Source organism: Melozone crissalis, unplaced genomic scaffold, assembly GCF_028551555.1.
Source record: "Melozone crissalis strain CALT ecotype California unplaced genomic scaffold, PUWL_Pcris_2 ptg000495l_1, whole genome shotgun sequence".
Classification (NCBI taxonomy): Eukaryota; Metazoa; Chordata; class Aves; order Passeriformes; family Passerellidae; genus Melozone; species Melozone crissalis.
The window spans coordinates 57010-71922 of NW_026536204.1; the positions used below are offsets into that span (position 1 = coordinate 57010).

Here is a 14913-nt window from a genome sequence, read left to right on the forward strand (position 1 = left end):
CAACATAGCGGCGCCCACTGCGGCGCCGTCAGTGACGTCATTCTTTTTCCGGCGCGGAACGGAAGTGGCTCAACCGGGAGCTCCCGGCGCTTTGGGGACCCCCAAATCCCCCCCTCTTTCCACCGCCCTTTTTTATTTTTAACACAAAAAACACCACTCGATTTTCTTTAAAAAACCCGAAAAAAAAAGAAAAAAAATAGATTTTTTTATTTCAAGCCCTTTTTTTTTTTGTTTTGGGGTGGGGGTCTCCTCATCGCGGCAGCGGCCGCCTCCCCTTCTTCCTCCTCTTGTGCTTCGTGTCCCCCCTGGGGGGGCCCCCTTGGTTTTGGAGGGGTCCCTGGGGGGGTCCCGCGGCCCCGGGGGGGGCGGGGAAAGCCCCCCCGGGCTCTGGGCCCGGATTTCCCTGGAAAACGCGGGCCAGGAAATCCTGGAGGTCAGCGGGGGTCGGGGGGCTGCCCTTGGGGGGGGCCCTGGGGGGAGAGAGAAAAGGGGTTGGGGTACGGCTGGATGGACCTGGGCACACCTGGATGTACCTGGGCACACCTGGATGTACCTGGGCACTGCCTGGATACACCTGGGCACAGCTGGATGTACCTGGGCACGCCTGGATGTACCTGGGCACTGCCTGGATACACCTGGGCACAGCTGGATGTACCTGGGCACACCTGGATACACCTGGGCACTGCCTGGATGTACCTGGGCACACCTGGATGTACCTGGGCACCGCCTGGATGTACCTGGGCACTGCCTGGATACACCTGGGCACACCTGGATGTACCTGGGCACTGCCTGGGCACACCTAGATGTACCTGGGCACTGCCTGGATACACCTGGGCACACCTGGATGTACCTGGGCACCGCCTGGATGTACCTGGGCACTGCCTGGATACACCTGGGCACACCTGGATGTACCTGGGCACTGCCTGGGCACACCTGGATGTACCTGGGCACTGCCTGGGCACTGCCTGGATGTACCTGGGCACACTTGGGCATTCCCTAGACACCCCCTGGGCACACCTAGATGTACCTGGGCACACCTGGGCACACCCTGGATACACCTGGACACCCTTGGGGACCCCCCTGGACACCCCCTGGACATTCCTGGAGACCCCTAGACATCCCCTGGACACCCCTAAACACCCCCAGACACACCTGGACACCCTCAGGGACACACGTGGGGACACCCCAGGACACCCCCAGGACACCCCCCCAGCACTGACCGCTGGCGTCCGGCCGGCGTGGCTGTCCTGGCGCCGAAGGACAGGTGGTAGGGGACACGGTGGCTGTCCGGGGAGATGGCCACGCGCTGGCAGCCCGCCCACTCTGGGGACACGCAGGGGACACGGTCAGGGTGGCACCAGAGAGACCCCAGGGATGGTCATGGTGTCCCCTGGGTCAGGGTGGCACCAGGGAGATCCCTGAGATGGTGACACCAGAGTCACCTGGGCATGGTGTCCCTCTGGTCATGGTGGCACCAAGGACATCCCAGGGATGGTGACACGAGAGGTCTCCAGGATGGTGACACCAGGGACACCCCAGGGATGGTCATGGTGTCCCTCTGGTCATGGTGACATCAGGGAGATCCCTGGGCATTGTGACACCAAAGACACCTGGTCATGGTGTCCCCTTGGTCATGGTGGCACCAGGGACACCCCAGGGATGGTCATGGTGTCCCTCTGGTCATGGTGACATCAGGGAGATCCCTGAGATGGTGACACCAGAGTCACCTGGGCATGGTGTCCCTCAGGTCATGGTGACATCAGGGAGATCCCTGAGATGGCGACACCAGAGTCAAATGGGCATGGTGTCCCTCTGGTTATGGTGACATCAGGGAGATCCCTGAGATGGTGACACCAGAGTCACCTGGGCATGGTGTCCCTCAGGTCATGGTGACATCAGGGAGATCCCTGAGATGGCGACACCAGAGTCAAATGGGCATGGTGTCCCTCTGGTTATGGTGACATCAGGGAGATCCCTGAGATGGTGACACCAGAGTCACCTGGGCATGGTGTCCCTCAGGTCATGGTGACATCAGGGAGATCCCTGAGATGGTGACACCAGAGTCACCTGGGCATGGTGTCCCTCAGGTCATGGTGGCACCAAGGACATCCCAGGGATGGTGACACTAGAGAGGTCTCCAAGATGGTGACACCAGGGACACCCTTGGGATGGTCATGGTGTCCCCTTGGCCATGGTGACACCAGAGAGATCCCTGGTCATGGTGACACCAAAGACACCTGGTCATGGTGTCCCCTTGGTCATGGTGACATAAGAGAGACCCCCAGGATGGTGACACCAGAGAGGTCCCCAAGGATGGTCATGGTGTCCCCCAGAGTGACCGGGACATGGTGTCCCCTTGGTCATGGTGACACCAGAGAGACCACCCTGGTTGTGGTGTCCCCAGAGACCCCTTGGTCATGGTGACACGAGAGACCCCCAGGGATAGTCATGGTGACATCAGGGACACCCAGTCATGGTGTCCCCAGAGACTCCTGGGGATGCTCATGGTGTCACCTTGGTCATGGTGACACCAAAGACCCTGGGATGGTCATGGTGACCACCCAGGAGTGACCCGTTCACGGTGTCCCCTTGGTCATGGTGACACCACAGAGACCCCCAGGATGGTGACACCAGAGAGACCACCCCGGTCACGATGTCCCCAGAGACCCCTTGGTCATGGCGTCCCCCAGAGTGACCCGGTCATGGCGTCCCCTTGGTCATGGTGACACCAGAGAGGTCCCCAGGATGGTCATGGTGTCCCCCAGAGTGACCCGGTCATGGCGTCCCCTTGGTCATGGTGACACCAGAGAGGTCCCCAAGGATGGTCATGGCGTCCCCCAGAGTGACCTGGTCATGGCGTCCCCTTGGTCATGGTGACACCAGAGAGGTCCCCAGGATGGTCATGGTGTCCCCCAGAGTGACCTGGTCATGGCGTCCCCTTGGTCATGGTGACACCAGAGAGGTCCCCAGGATGGTGACCCCAGGGATCTGTCACCCCCCATTCTGTGTGTGTCACCCCTGTCTCCATGGCCGTGCCCCACCAGGTGTCCCCGTGCTCTGTGTCACCCCCCAGGTGTCCCCCCACCAGGTGTCCCCTCACCGGTGACGTCGTAGATGTGGCCGTCCATGCGGGCCAGGTAGGTGACCTTGAGGCCCATCAGGCTGGACTCTGCCCACAGGTCACCCTCGTCGGCCGCGTGCCACCCCCCGCACGGGCCACACCAGCGGGCACCGCGCGGGTCCCTGTCCAGCTGGAACCGCCTGCGGGGACAGTGGGGACACTGTGACACCCACAGGGACACTGGGACACCCCCAGGGACACTGGGACACCGCCAGGGACATTGGGGACACTGGGACACCCACAGGGACACTGTGACACACCCAGGGACATTGGGGACACTGTGACACCCACAGGGACATTGGGGACACTGTGACACCCACAGGGACACTGTGACACCCCCAGGGACATTGGGGACACTGTGACACCCACAGGGACACTGGGACACCCCCAGGGACATTGGGGACACTGTGACACCCACAGGGACACTGGGACACACCCAGAGACATTGGGGACACTGTGACACCCACAGGGACACTGGGACACCCCCAGGGACATTGGGGACACTGGGACACCCACAGGGACACTGGGGACACTGTGACACCCACAGGGACACTGTGACACACCCAGGGACATTGGGGACACTGGGACACCCACAGAGACATTGGGGACACTGGGACACCCACAGGGACACTGTGACACCCACAGGGACATTGGGGACCCTGGGACACCCACAGGGACATTGGGGACACTGTGACACCCACAGGGACACTGTGACACCCACAGGGACATTGGGGACACTGGGACACCCACAGGGACACTGTGACACACCCAGAGACATTGGGGACACTGTGACACCCACAGGGACACGGGGACACCCCCAGGGACATTGGGGACACTGTGACACCCACAGGAACACTGGGGACCCTGGGACACCCCCAGGGACATTGGGGACACTGTGACACCCACAGGGACACTGGGGACCCTGGGACACCCCCAGGGACATTGGGGACACTGTGACACCCACAGGGACACTGTGACACCCCCAGGGACATTGGGGACACCGTGACATCTCCATTGACACAGTGAGACCCCCAGGACGCAGAGTCACCCCAACCCTCCAGGACATGTCACACAATGTCCCCCCCAGTGCTGTCCCCACTGTCCCCACAGTGTCCCCACTATCCCCAGTGTCCCTGCTGTCCCCAATGTCCTCACTGTCCCCATTGTCCCCACAGTGCCACCACTATCCTCACTGTCCCAGGTGTCCCCATTGTCCCTGCAATGTCACAGGTGTCCCACAGTGTCCCCATTGTCCCTGCAGTCCCCATTGTCCCAGCACTGTCCCCATTGTCCCTGCAGTGTCACAGGTGTCCCTGCAGTGTCCCCATTGTCCCTGCAGTGTCACAGGTGTCCCACAGTGTCCCCGTTGTCCCTGCAGTCCCCATTGTCCCAGCACTGTCCCCATTGTCCCTGCAGTGTCACAGGTGTCCCACAGTGTCCCCATTGTCCCTGCAGTGTCACAGGTGTCCCTGCGGTGTCCCCATTGTCCCTGCAGTGTCACAGGTGTCCCACAGTGTCCCCGTTGTCCCTGCAGTCCCCATTGTCCCAGCACTGTCCCCATTGTCCCTGCAGTGTCACAGGTGTCCCACAGTGTCCCCATTGTCCCTGCAGTGTCACAGGTGTCCCTGCGGTGTCCCCATTGTCCCTGCAGTGTCACAGGTGTCCCACAGTGTCCCCGTTGTCCCTGCAGTGTCACAGGTGTCCCTGCGGTGTCCCCATTGTCCCTGCAGTGTCACAGGTGTCCCACAGTGTCCCCATTGTCCCTGCAGTGTCACAGGTGTCCCTGCGGTGTCCCCATTGTCCCTGCAGTGTCACAGGTGTCCCACAGTGTCCCCGTTGTCCCTGCAGTGTCACAGGTGTCCCTGCGGTGTCCCCATTGTCCCTGCAGTGTCACAGGTGTCCCACAGTGTCCCCGTTGTCCCTGCAGTCCCCATTGTCCCAGCACTGTCCCCATTGTCCCTGCAGTGTCACAGGTGTCCCACAGTGTCCCCATTGTCCCTGCAGTGTCACAGGTGTCCCTGCGGTGTCCCCATTGTCCCTGCAATGTCACAGGTGTCCCACAGTGTCCCCGTTGTCCCTGCAGTCCCCATTGTCCCAGCACTGTCCCCATTGTCCCTGCAGTGTCACAGGTGTCCCACAGTGTCCCCATTGTCCCTGCAGTGTCACAGGTGTCCCTGCGGTGTCCCCATTGTCCCTGCAGTGTCACAGGTGTCCCACAGTGTCCCCGTTGTCCCTGCAGTGTCACAGGTGTCCCTGCGGTGTCCCCATTGTCCCTGCAGTGTCACAGGTGTCCCACAGTGTCCCCGTTGTCCCTGCAGTCCCCATTGTCCCAGCACTGTCCCCATTGTCCCTGCAGTGTCACAGGTGTCCCACAGTGTCCCCACGGTGTCCCCACCTGTGGCGCCCCCCGCAGCGGGTGCAGCCCATGGCGTCCCTATTAGTCCCATTGCCCCTGCAGTCCCCACTGTCCCCGCAGTGTCCCCACTGTCCCCACAGTGTCCCCATTGTCCCTGCAGTGTCACAGTGTCCCCACACTGTCCCCACAGTGTCCCCACTGTCCCTGCAGTGTCGTAGGTGTCCCACAGTGTCCCCATTGTCCCCCCGGCGCCCCCACCTGTGGCGCCCCCCACAGCAGGTGCAGCCCATGGCGTCCCAACTGTCCCACAGTGTCCTGCAGTGTCCCCATTGTCCCTGCAGTGTCACAGGTGTCCCCACAGTGTCCCCATTGTCCCTGCAGTCCCCATTGTCCCTGCAGTGTCACAGGTGTCCCACAGTGTCCCCATTGTCCCTGCAGTCCCCATTGTCCCTGCAGTGTCACAGGTGTCCCACAGTGTCCCCATTGCCCCTGCAGTCCCCACTGTCCCCGCAGTGTCCCCACTGTCCCTGCAGTGTCCCCATTGTCCCTGCAGTGTCACAGGTGTCCCACAGTGTCCCCATTGTCCCTGCAGTCCCCATTGTCCCTGCAGTGTCACAGGTGTCCCACAGTGTCCCCATTGTCCCTGCAGTCCCCACTGTCCCCGCAGTGTCCCCACTGTCCCTGCAGTGTCCCCATTGTCCCTGCAGTGTCACAGGTGTCCCCACAGTGTCCCAGGTGTCCCCACAGTGTCCCCATTGTCCCTGCAGTGTCCCAGGTGTCCCCACAGTGTCCCCGTTGTCCCCACCTGTGGCGCCCCCCGCAGCGGGTGCAGCCCATGGCGTCCATGGCGTCCCTGAGCTCCTCCTGCAGCCGGCCCAGGAATGCGCCCAGCGCCCGCGCCAGCTCCCCCTGCGCCAGCTGCTTCCTGGGACACAAAAACGGGGAATTAGAACTCAAAATATGGGATTGGAACCCCTGGAAATGGGATTGGAACCCCAAAATATGGAATTGGAACCCAAATACTTGGGATTGGCACCCCAAAAATGGGATATACAGCCCTAAAAATGAGAATGACAGCACCAGGAACGCGCCCAGCGCCCGCGCCAGCTCCCCCTGCGCCAGCTGCTTCCTGGGACACAAAAACGGGGAATTAGAACCCAAAATATGGGATTGGAACCCAAAACATGGGATTGGCACCCCAAAAAATGGGATTGGAACCCAAAATATGGGATTGGAACCCCAAAAATGGGATATACAGCCCTAAAAATGAGAATGACAGCACCAGGAACGCGCCCAGCGCCCGCGCCAGCTCCCCCTGCGCCAGCTGCTTCCTGCACCCAAAACATGGGAATTAATACCCAAAATATGGGATTGGAACCCAAAATATGGGATTGGCACCCCAAATACAGGATTGGCACCCCAAAACCTGAGATTCACCCCCAAAACCTGGGATTCTGAACCCAAAACCGGAGGTCCCGTTGCCCCGAAACCACAATCCCCGCCCAGGATTCCCACTCCAAAATCCGGGATCCTCGCCCCAAAATATGAGATTTACACCCCAAAATCAGGGGTTCCTGCCCCAAAATTCAGGGTTCACGCCCCAAATTCACGCCTGGTACTCGCGCCGCCTCTCGGGGCTGCTCACCTGCTCCCAGCCCACCCCAAAACTGGGATTTACACCCAAAAATATGGGATTTACACCCCAAAACACAGGATTCCCGCCCCAAAACACGGAATTCCCATCCCAAAATTTGTGATTGACATCCCAAAATTGGGGATTCATGCCCCAAAATTCGGTATTTTCACCCCGAACTCACGCCTGGTACTCGCGCCGCCTCTCGGGGCTGCTCACCTGCTCCCAGCCCACCCCAAAACCGGGATTTACACCCAAAAATATGGGATTTACACCCCAAAACCCAGGATTCCCACCCCAAAATTTGTGATTTACACCCCAAAACCCGGGATTTCACCCCAAACTCACGCCTGGTACTCGCGCCGCCTCTCGGGGCTGCTCACCCTCTCCCAGCCCACCCCAAAACCTGGGATTTACACCCAAAAATATGGGATTTACGCCCCAAAATTCGGTATTTCCACCCCAAAACCCGGGATTCCCACACCAAAATTTGTGATTTACACCCCAAAACCCGGGATTTCACCCCAAACTCACGCCTGGTACTCGCGCTGCCTCTCGGGGCTGCTCACCCTCTCCCAGCCCACCACAAAACTGGGATTTACACCCCAAAATATGAGATTTACACTCCAAAACCCGGGATTCCCACCCCAAAATTTGTGATTTACATCCCAAAATTGAGGATTCATGCCCCAAAATTCGGTATTTTCACCCCAAACTCACGCCTGGTACTCGCGCTGCCTCTCGGGGCTGCTCACCCTCTCCCAGCCCACCACAAAACCGGGATTTACACCCCAAAATATGACATTTACGCCCCAAAATTCGGTATTTCCACCCCAAAACCCGGGATTCCCACCCCAAAATTTGTGATTGACATCCCAGAATTGAGGATTCATGCCCCAAAATTCGGTATTTTCACCCCAAACTCACGCCTGGTACTCGCGCCGCCTCTCGGGGCTGCTCACCCTCTCCCAGCCCGCCCGCAGCACCTTGAACGCCGCCTCCGCCCGGGGGTCGCGGCTTTTATCGGGGTGCACCTGCCAAGACACGACCCTCGATGTCCCCCAAAACGTCCCCAAAGCGTCCCCAACCCCTCGGGGATGTCCCCAACACCCACCAGCACCGCCAGCCTCCGGTACGCCCTCCGCAGCTCCGCGTCCGTGGCCGTGGGCTCCACGCCGAGCACCCGGAACGGATCCAGCTCCTCCTCGGCCACCTCGGCCATCGTCACCAAACGTGTCACCTCCTCGTCGCTGTCACCACCCCGGCGGCTCGCCCGGGGCCGGAACCGCTCGGCCAGCAGCTCCCGGGAGCGGCGGAGCCCCGCGGAGGCGGCGCGGAGGAAGGAGCGGAGGAGGAGGAGGAGGAGGAAGAGCAGCGCAAGGAGGGCGCCGAGGAGGCGCAGGCAGAGCGCGACCCCCGCCCGGGCCGCCCGCAGGGACCCGCGGTGTCCCCCCGCCGTGGTGGCACCGGGGTCCTCGTGGTGGTGGCGGTGTCCCCTGGCGGTGGCGGCACCGGGGTTGTCGCAGTGGTGGCGGTGTGGCCGGGGGGCGCCGGGGGGCGCCGGGGGTCGGCGGTGGCGGCAGCCGAGGCCGCACGGGAGGTCCCGGGAGGGGCTCGGGGGAGAGGCCGGGGGGCACCGGCAGCTGCAGCGACCCCCGGGGCTGGGGACATTGCCGGGGGTGGGGACAGTCCTGGGGTTGGGGACACCCTCAGGACCGGGGATAGTCCCAGAGTTGGGGACACCCTCAGGGTTGGGGACACTCCCGGAGTTGGAGACACTGCTGGGGCTGAGAACACTCCTGGATTTGGGGACACCCTCAGGACTGGGGACACTCCTTGTGTTGGGGACACTCGGGGAGTTGGGGACCCTCCTGGGGAGCCCAGGGTTGGGGACATCCCCGGAGCTGGGGACACTCCCGGGACCGGAGACGCCACCAGGGCTGGCAACACCCTCAGGGTTGGGGACACTCCCAGAGTTGGGGACACTCCAGGAACCGGAGACACTTCCGGGGTTGGGGACACCCTCAGGGTTGGGGACACTCCTGGGGGTCCCGGGGACATTCCTGGGGCTGGGGACACCCTCAGGGCTGGAGACAGTCTCGGTGTTGGGGACACCCTCAGAGACACTCCCAGGATTGGGGACACTCCCGGGCCCGGGGACAGCAATGTCGCGCTCGCCGCTCTCGTCGTCCTCGCCCCCCGCCGTGCCGGTGCCGGTGCCGGTACCGATGGTGGCACCGGGGGCGCGGCCGCAGCTCCCGTTCCAGGCGGCGCTGGAGCCCCCCCCCGGCCCGCTGCCCCCGGGCGCCGCCTCCCGGTACCGGGGCCGCTCCATCGCTGCGGGCTTAGGTCACGGCCATCCCTGGGACACCGGGGACAGAGAGGGGACAGCGGGGTCAGCACCCAGGGAGCGGCACCGGGACCCCCGAGCCGAGCACCGGGACCCCCAGAACGGCACCGGGACCCTCCAGAATAGACCCGGGACCCCCGAACCGAGCCCTGGGACCCTCCCGAATGGATCCAGGACCCTCCAGAACGGCACCGGGACCCCCTAGAACGGCACCGGGACCCCGGAACCGAGCCCCGGGACACCCAGAACGGGCCCGGGACCCCCTGAATGGACGCGAGACCCCCTGAGCCTCACCGGGAACCCCCCGAACCGAGCCCCGGGACCCTCTGAGCCGCACCGGGACCCCCAGAACGCCACCGGGACCCCCCAAAATGGACTCGGGACGCCCCAACCGAGCCCCGGGACACCCAGAACAGCCCCGGGACCCCCTGAGCCGCACCGGGACCTCCAAACCGAGTCCCGGGACCCCCCCGACCGAGCCCCGGGACCCTCAGAACGGCCCCCGGGACCCGGGGATCCCCCTGATCAACCCCCGCGACGGCCCCGGGAACCTCGAAATCCGGCCCCGGGGACCTCCTGGAGGGAACCGGGAGCCTCGAACCGGCCCCGGGACCCCCCGGACGCTCGGAGCCCCGGTACCGGGGGGATTCGGAGGTGGTTCCGGGGGGTTCTGGACTCACCACGCCGGTACCGGCGGGGGGGGGGGGGGGGGGGGTCGTGCCGCCGCCCCCCCCGGGTCCCCTCACGGCCGCACTTCCGCTTTCCGCCCGCCGCCGCGCTGGCCACGCCCACTTCCGGGGTGGGGCAGCACGCGCGAGCGGCTCGAGGCGCACTCCTTAGTAGGAAATGGCCACGCCCCCTAACCGGCATGAGCCTGTCCTTAAATGGTGCGACCACGCCCCTTAAAGTATTGGCACCACCCTCTAAATCTGCATAGCCACGCCCCTTAAATGGTTAGAAGCACGCCCTTTAAAGGGGCAACGCCGCCGTCCCATCACCGCGGTGGGACCCAGTGCTCCCAGTTCTGCCCAGTTCCCCCTCCCAGTTCCCCCAGTCTGGGCTCTCTCCTGTACCCTCTTCAATCCAATCCCCTCAGGACCCCCAAATCCCCCCCAGGACCCCCCAAATTCCCCCAGGACCCCCCAAGGATCCCCCAAATCCCCCCAGGACCCCCCAAACCCCTCTGGGACCCCCAAAATCCCCCCAGGACCCCCCAAATCCCCCCAAAATCCCCCCCAGGACCCCCCAAATTCCCCCAGGACCCCCTCAGGACTCCCCAAACCCCCCCAAATCCTCCCCAGGACCCCAAAGGATCCCCCAAATCCCCCCCCAGGACCCCCCAAACCCCTCTGGGACCCCCCAAAATCCCCCAGAACCCCCCAAGGATCCCCCCCAGGAAGCCCAAGTCCCCCCTCAAACCCCCCACAAACCCCTCTGGGACCCCCCAAATCCCCCCAAAATCCCCTCAGGACCTCCCAAGGATCCCCCAAACCCCTCTGGGATCCCCCCAAATCCCCCCCAGGACCCCCTAAACCCCTCTGGGACCCCCCAAAATCCCCACAGGACCCCCCAAGGATCCCCCAAATCCCCCTCAGGACTCCCCAAACTCCTCTGGGACCCCCAAAATCCCTCCAGGATCCCCCAAATCCCCCCAAAATCCCCCCCAGGACCCCCAAGTCCCCCCTCTAACCCCCCCAAACCCCTCTGGGACTCCCAAAATCCTCCCCAGGACCCCCAAAATCCTCCCCAGGACCCCCAAGTCCCCCCTCAAACCCCTCTGGGACCCCCCAAATCCTCCCCAGGACCCCCCAAACCCCTCTGGGACCCCGTCCAAACCCCCCCAGGACCCCCAAGGATCCCCCAAATCCCCCCAGGACCCCCCAAACCCCCCTGGGACCCCCCCAAATCCTCCCCAGGACCCCCCAAAATCCCCCCCAGGACCCCCAAGTCCCCCCTCTAACCCGCCCAAACCCCTCTGGGACCCCCCAAAATCCCCCCAGGACCCCCAAAATCCCCCTCTGGGACCCCGTCCAAACCCCCCCAGGACCCCCAAGGATCCCCCAAATCCCCCCAGGACCCCCCAAACCCCCCTGGGACCCCCCCAAATCCTCCCCAGGACCCCCCAAAATCCCCCCCAGGACCCCCAAGTCCCCCCTCTAACCCCCCCAAACCCCTCTGGGACCCCCCAAAATCCCCCCAGGACCCCCCAAATCCTCCCCAGGACCCCCCAAACACCCCGACCCCCATTCAGTCACTGATTTTTTTTTTATTCCTCCAGCGCTCTGAAAAACGGAAGCAAAAAAAGACAAAAAAGAGAAAATTTGGGGAGGGGGCGGCGACACAGAGAGGGGGGAGGGGCGCGGGGGGAGGGGGCACGGCCCCGTTTTTGTGGATTTTCACCCCAATTTTAAATCCCGTTAAAAAGAGGGAGAGGAGAGGGATGAAGGACGCGGAGAGAACAAAAAAAATGGAATAAAATTAGGGGAAAAATTAAATGAAACGGAGAAAAAAATTAAAATAAAAAATCGAAAAGAAAAAAACAAAATAAAATCAAAAGAAACAAAAAAAAGAAACAAAAAATAAAATAAACAAAAATAAATCAGTAAATAAAGTAATAAAAATAAAAATAAAATAAAATAAAAATAATAAAAATAAAACGAAAAGAAAATAAAATAATCAAATAAAATAATAAAAATAAAAGGAAAAGAAAATAAAATAATTAAAATAAACAAAAACCAAAATAAAAATAAAAATAAAACAAAATAAACAAAAATTACATTAAAATAAAATAAGCAAAAAAAAAAAGAGAGAAAATTAAAATAAAGGAATCAAAAAATCAATCAAATCAAATCAAGAAAATTAAACCAAGAAAAATTAAAATGAAAAAAAAGAAAATTTAAAAGAAAATAACAGAAAAAAACATAAAATAAAAGAAAATAAAATAATAAAGGAAAAAAATAAACAAAACAAAACAAAATTGAACAAAATAAAATAAAAAAAAAGCAAAATAAAATGAAGTAAAACAAATAAACTAAAACAAAATAAAATCAAAGTAAAACAAAATAAAGTAAAATAAAATGAAATAAAATGAAATAAAGTAAATAAAGTAAAATGAAATAAACCAAAATAAAACAAAAATAAAATCAAATAAAAATTAAAACAAATAAAGTAAAACAAAGTAAAATAAAATGAAATGAAACCAAAACAAAATTAAATAAAGTAAACGAAATTTAATAAAACCAAAACAAATGAAATAAAATGAAATAAAGTAAAGTAAAATAAAGAGTCCAAAAATAAAATTAAAAAAAATGAAACAAAAATAAAAATGAAACAAAAATGAAATAAAAATGAAACAAAAATGAAATAAAAAAATAAAACAAAATAAAATAGAAATAAATAAAAATAAAATAAAAATTAAAAAAAATTTAAAAATAAATAAACCAAAAATAAAATAAAAAAGAAACCAAAAATAAAATAAAAAATAAACAAAAAATAAAATAAAACGAAACAAAAATGAAATAAAAAATAAAACAAAGATAAAATACAAAATAAAACAAAAATAAACCAAAATAAAATAAAATAAAAAGCTAAAATAAAACCAAAATAAAATAAAACACTAAAATAAAACCAAAATGAGATAAAAAACCAAAATAAAACCAAAATAAAACCAGATAAAAAACGAAAATAAAACCAAAATAAAATAAAAAAACCAAAATAAACCCAAAATAAAACAAAATGAAAAACCAAATAAAACCAAAACAAAAAACTAAAATAAAACCAAAACAAACCAAGAAAAAAAAACCAAAAATAACTTAAAAAAAACCTTTAAAAAAATCCCCCACCAAACCCCGCATCACTCCGAGTCCCGCTCCAGCGCCCTGAGTTCCTCCTCCAGCGCCGCCCTCCGGCCCAGCTTGTCCAGCTGCTCCCGGCTGGGCTCGGGCAGCGCCCCCCGCTCCAGGCGCTGCTGCAGCTCCTGCACCTGGCGCAGCTTCTTCCGCAGGCTCTTGATGCGCCGGCCGCGCTCCGAGGGGCCGGGGGTGACCCCGGGGCTGGGCACGGGGGTGCTGCCCGAGGGGGTCCCTAAAATGCCCCCCGAATTCAGCTGGGTACTGCCCAAGGGGGTGCCTAAACTGCCCCCCGAATTCAGCTGGGTACTGCCCAAACTGCCCCCCGAATTCAGCTGGGTGCTGCCCAAACTGCCCCCCGAATTCAGCTGGGTGCTGCCCAAACTGCCCCCCGAATTCATCTGCTTACTGCCCAAACTGCCCCCCGAATTCAGCTGGGTGCTGCCCAAACTGCCCCCCGAATTCAGCTGGGTACTGCCCAAGGGGGTGCCTAAACTGCCCCCCGAATTCAGCTGGGTACTGCCCAAACTGCCCCCCGAATTCATCTGCTTACTGCCCAAACTGCCCCCCGAATTCAGCTGGGTGCTGCCCGAGGGGGTCCCAGAATTGCCCCCCGAATTCATCTGCTTACTGCTCGGGGTATTCCCATAATTGCCCCCTGAATTCGTCTGGTTATTCCCAGAATTATTCCCCAAATTCATCCCCAAGTTATTATTTCCGGAATTATTCCCGGGTGTATTGCCGGAATTTTTCCCCAAGTTCATCCCCGAATTTTTATTCCCCGAGTTATTATTTCCTGAATTATTAGCCCCCAAATTATTATTATTCCCGGGATTATTTCCGGGATTTTTCCCCAAATTATTTCTAGAGTTACCCCCGGAATTGCCGAGGTTATTCCCAGAATTACTCCTCAAATTACCCCCTAAATTACTCCCCAAATTCCCAGTGTTACCCCCTAAATTACCCCCCAAATTCCCAGTGTTACCCCCTAAATTACCTCCCAAATTACCCCCGGAATTCCTGGTGTTACACCCTAAATTACTCCCCAAATTCCCAACGTTATTCCCCAAATTATTCCCGGAATTATTCCCCGATTTAATCCCGGAATTTGCTGAATTCTTCCCGAAATCTGCTGAATTTTTGCTGGAATTCTTCCAGAATCTTCTGAATTCTTGCTCGAATTCTTCCCCGATTCTGCCGGATTTTTCACTGAATTCTTGCCGGAATTTTTCCCCGAATTCTTGCCGGAATTCCCGGGGTTTTCCACGTTTTTCTCCCCTCCCGCTGTCCCGCCTCCTCCTCCGTTGTCTCCTCCTCCTCCTCCTCCTCCTCCTCCCAGGCTGATTTTTTCCAGCTCCTGGCTCAGTCCGTCCCCCCCGTGGTTTTCCCGATCTTTTTCCTGCTGCTGTTTCCTTTTCTCTTTGCGTTTCAGGTTCCTCCGGGCGCTCTTGGACAAAGTTGGGGAGGGGTCGCAGCCCCCCCCATCGGGCCGCCCGGGGGTCCCTCGGCCCGGCGGGGAGGGGGCGGCGGCCTCGGGGTTCAGACCCGGCGGCAGCTCGGGTTTGCTCCGGAAGAATTTCACGTATTTGTTCTCGTAGCTGGAGA

The 14913-nt window shown here is 57.8% G+C and overlaps 2 protein-coding genes across 2 annotated transcripts; both read right to left on the reverse strand.

The window, feature by feature from the left end:
- Positions 1–223: 223 nt before the first annotated feature.
- DNAJC14 (DnaJ heat shock protein family (Hsp40) member C14) lies at positions 224–9445 on the reverse strand. The gene is made up of 6 exons (XM_054295088.1): positions 8225–9445; positions 8038–8144; positions 6283–6402; positions 3101–3261; positions 1221–1323; positions 224–470 (listed from the first exon to the last, which is right to left on the reverse strand). The coding sequence occupies exons 1-6, from the start codon at positions 9443–9445 to the stop codon at positions 251–253; spliced, it is 1932 nt and encodes a 643-aa protein (XP_054151063.1). The 3' UTR covers positions 224–250.
- A 3868-nt stretch (positions 9446–13313) lies between these two features.
- Positions 13314–14908, reverse strand: PYM1 (PYM homolog 1, exon junction complex associated factor; the record flags this gene model as incomplete). Its single annotated transcript, XM_054295089.1, has 2 exons — positions 13314–13561; positions 14626–14908. Coding segments are annotated over 2 exons (531 nt in total), but the record flags the coding sequence as incomplete, so codon positions are not given.
- Positions 14909–14913: the final 5 nt, after the last annotated feature.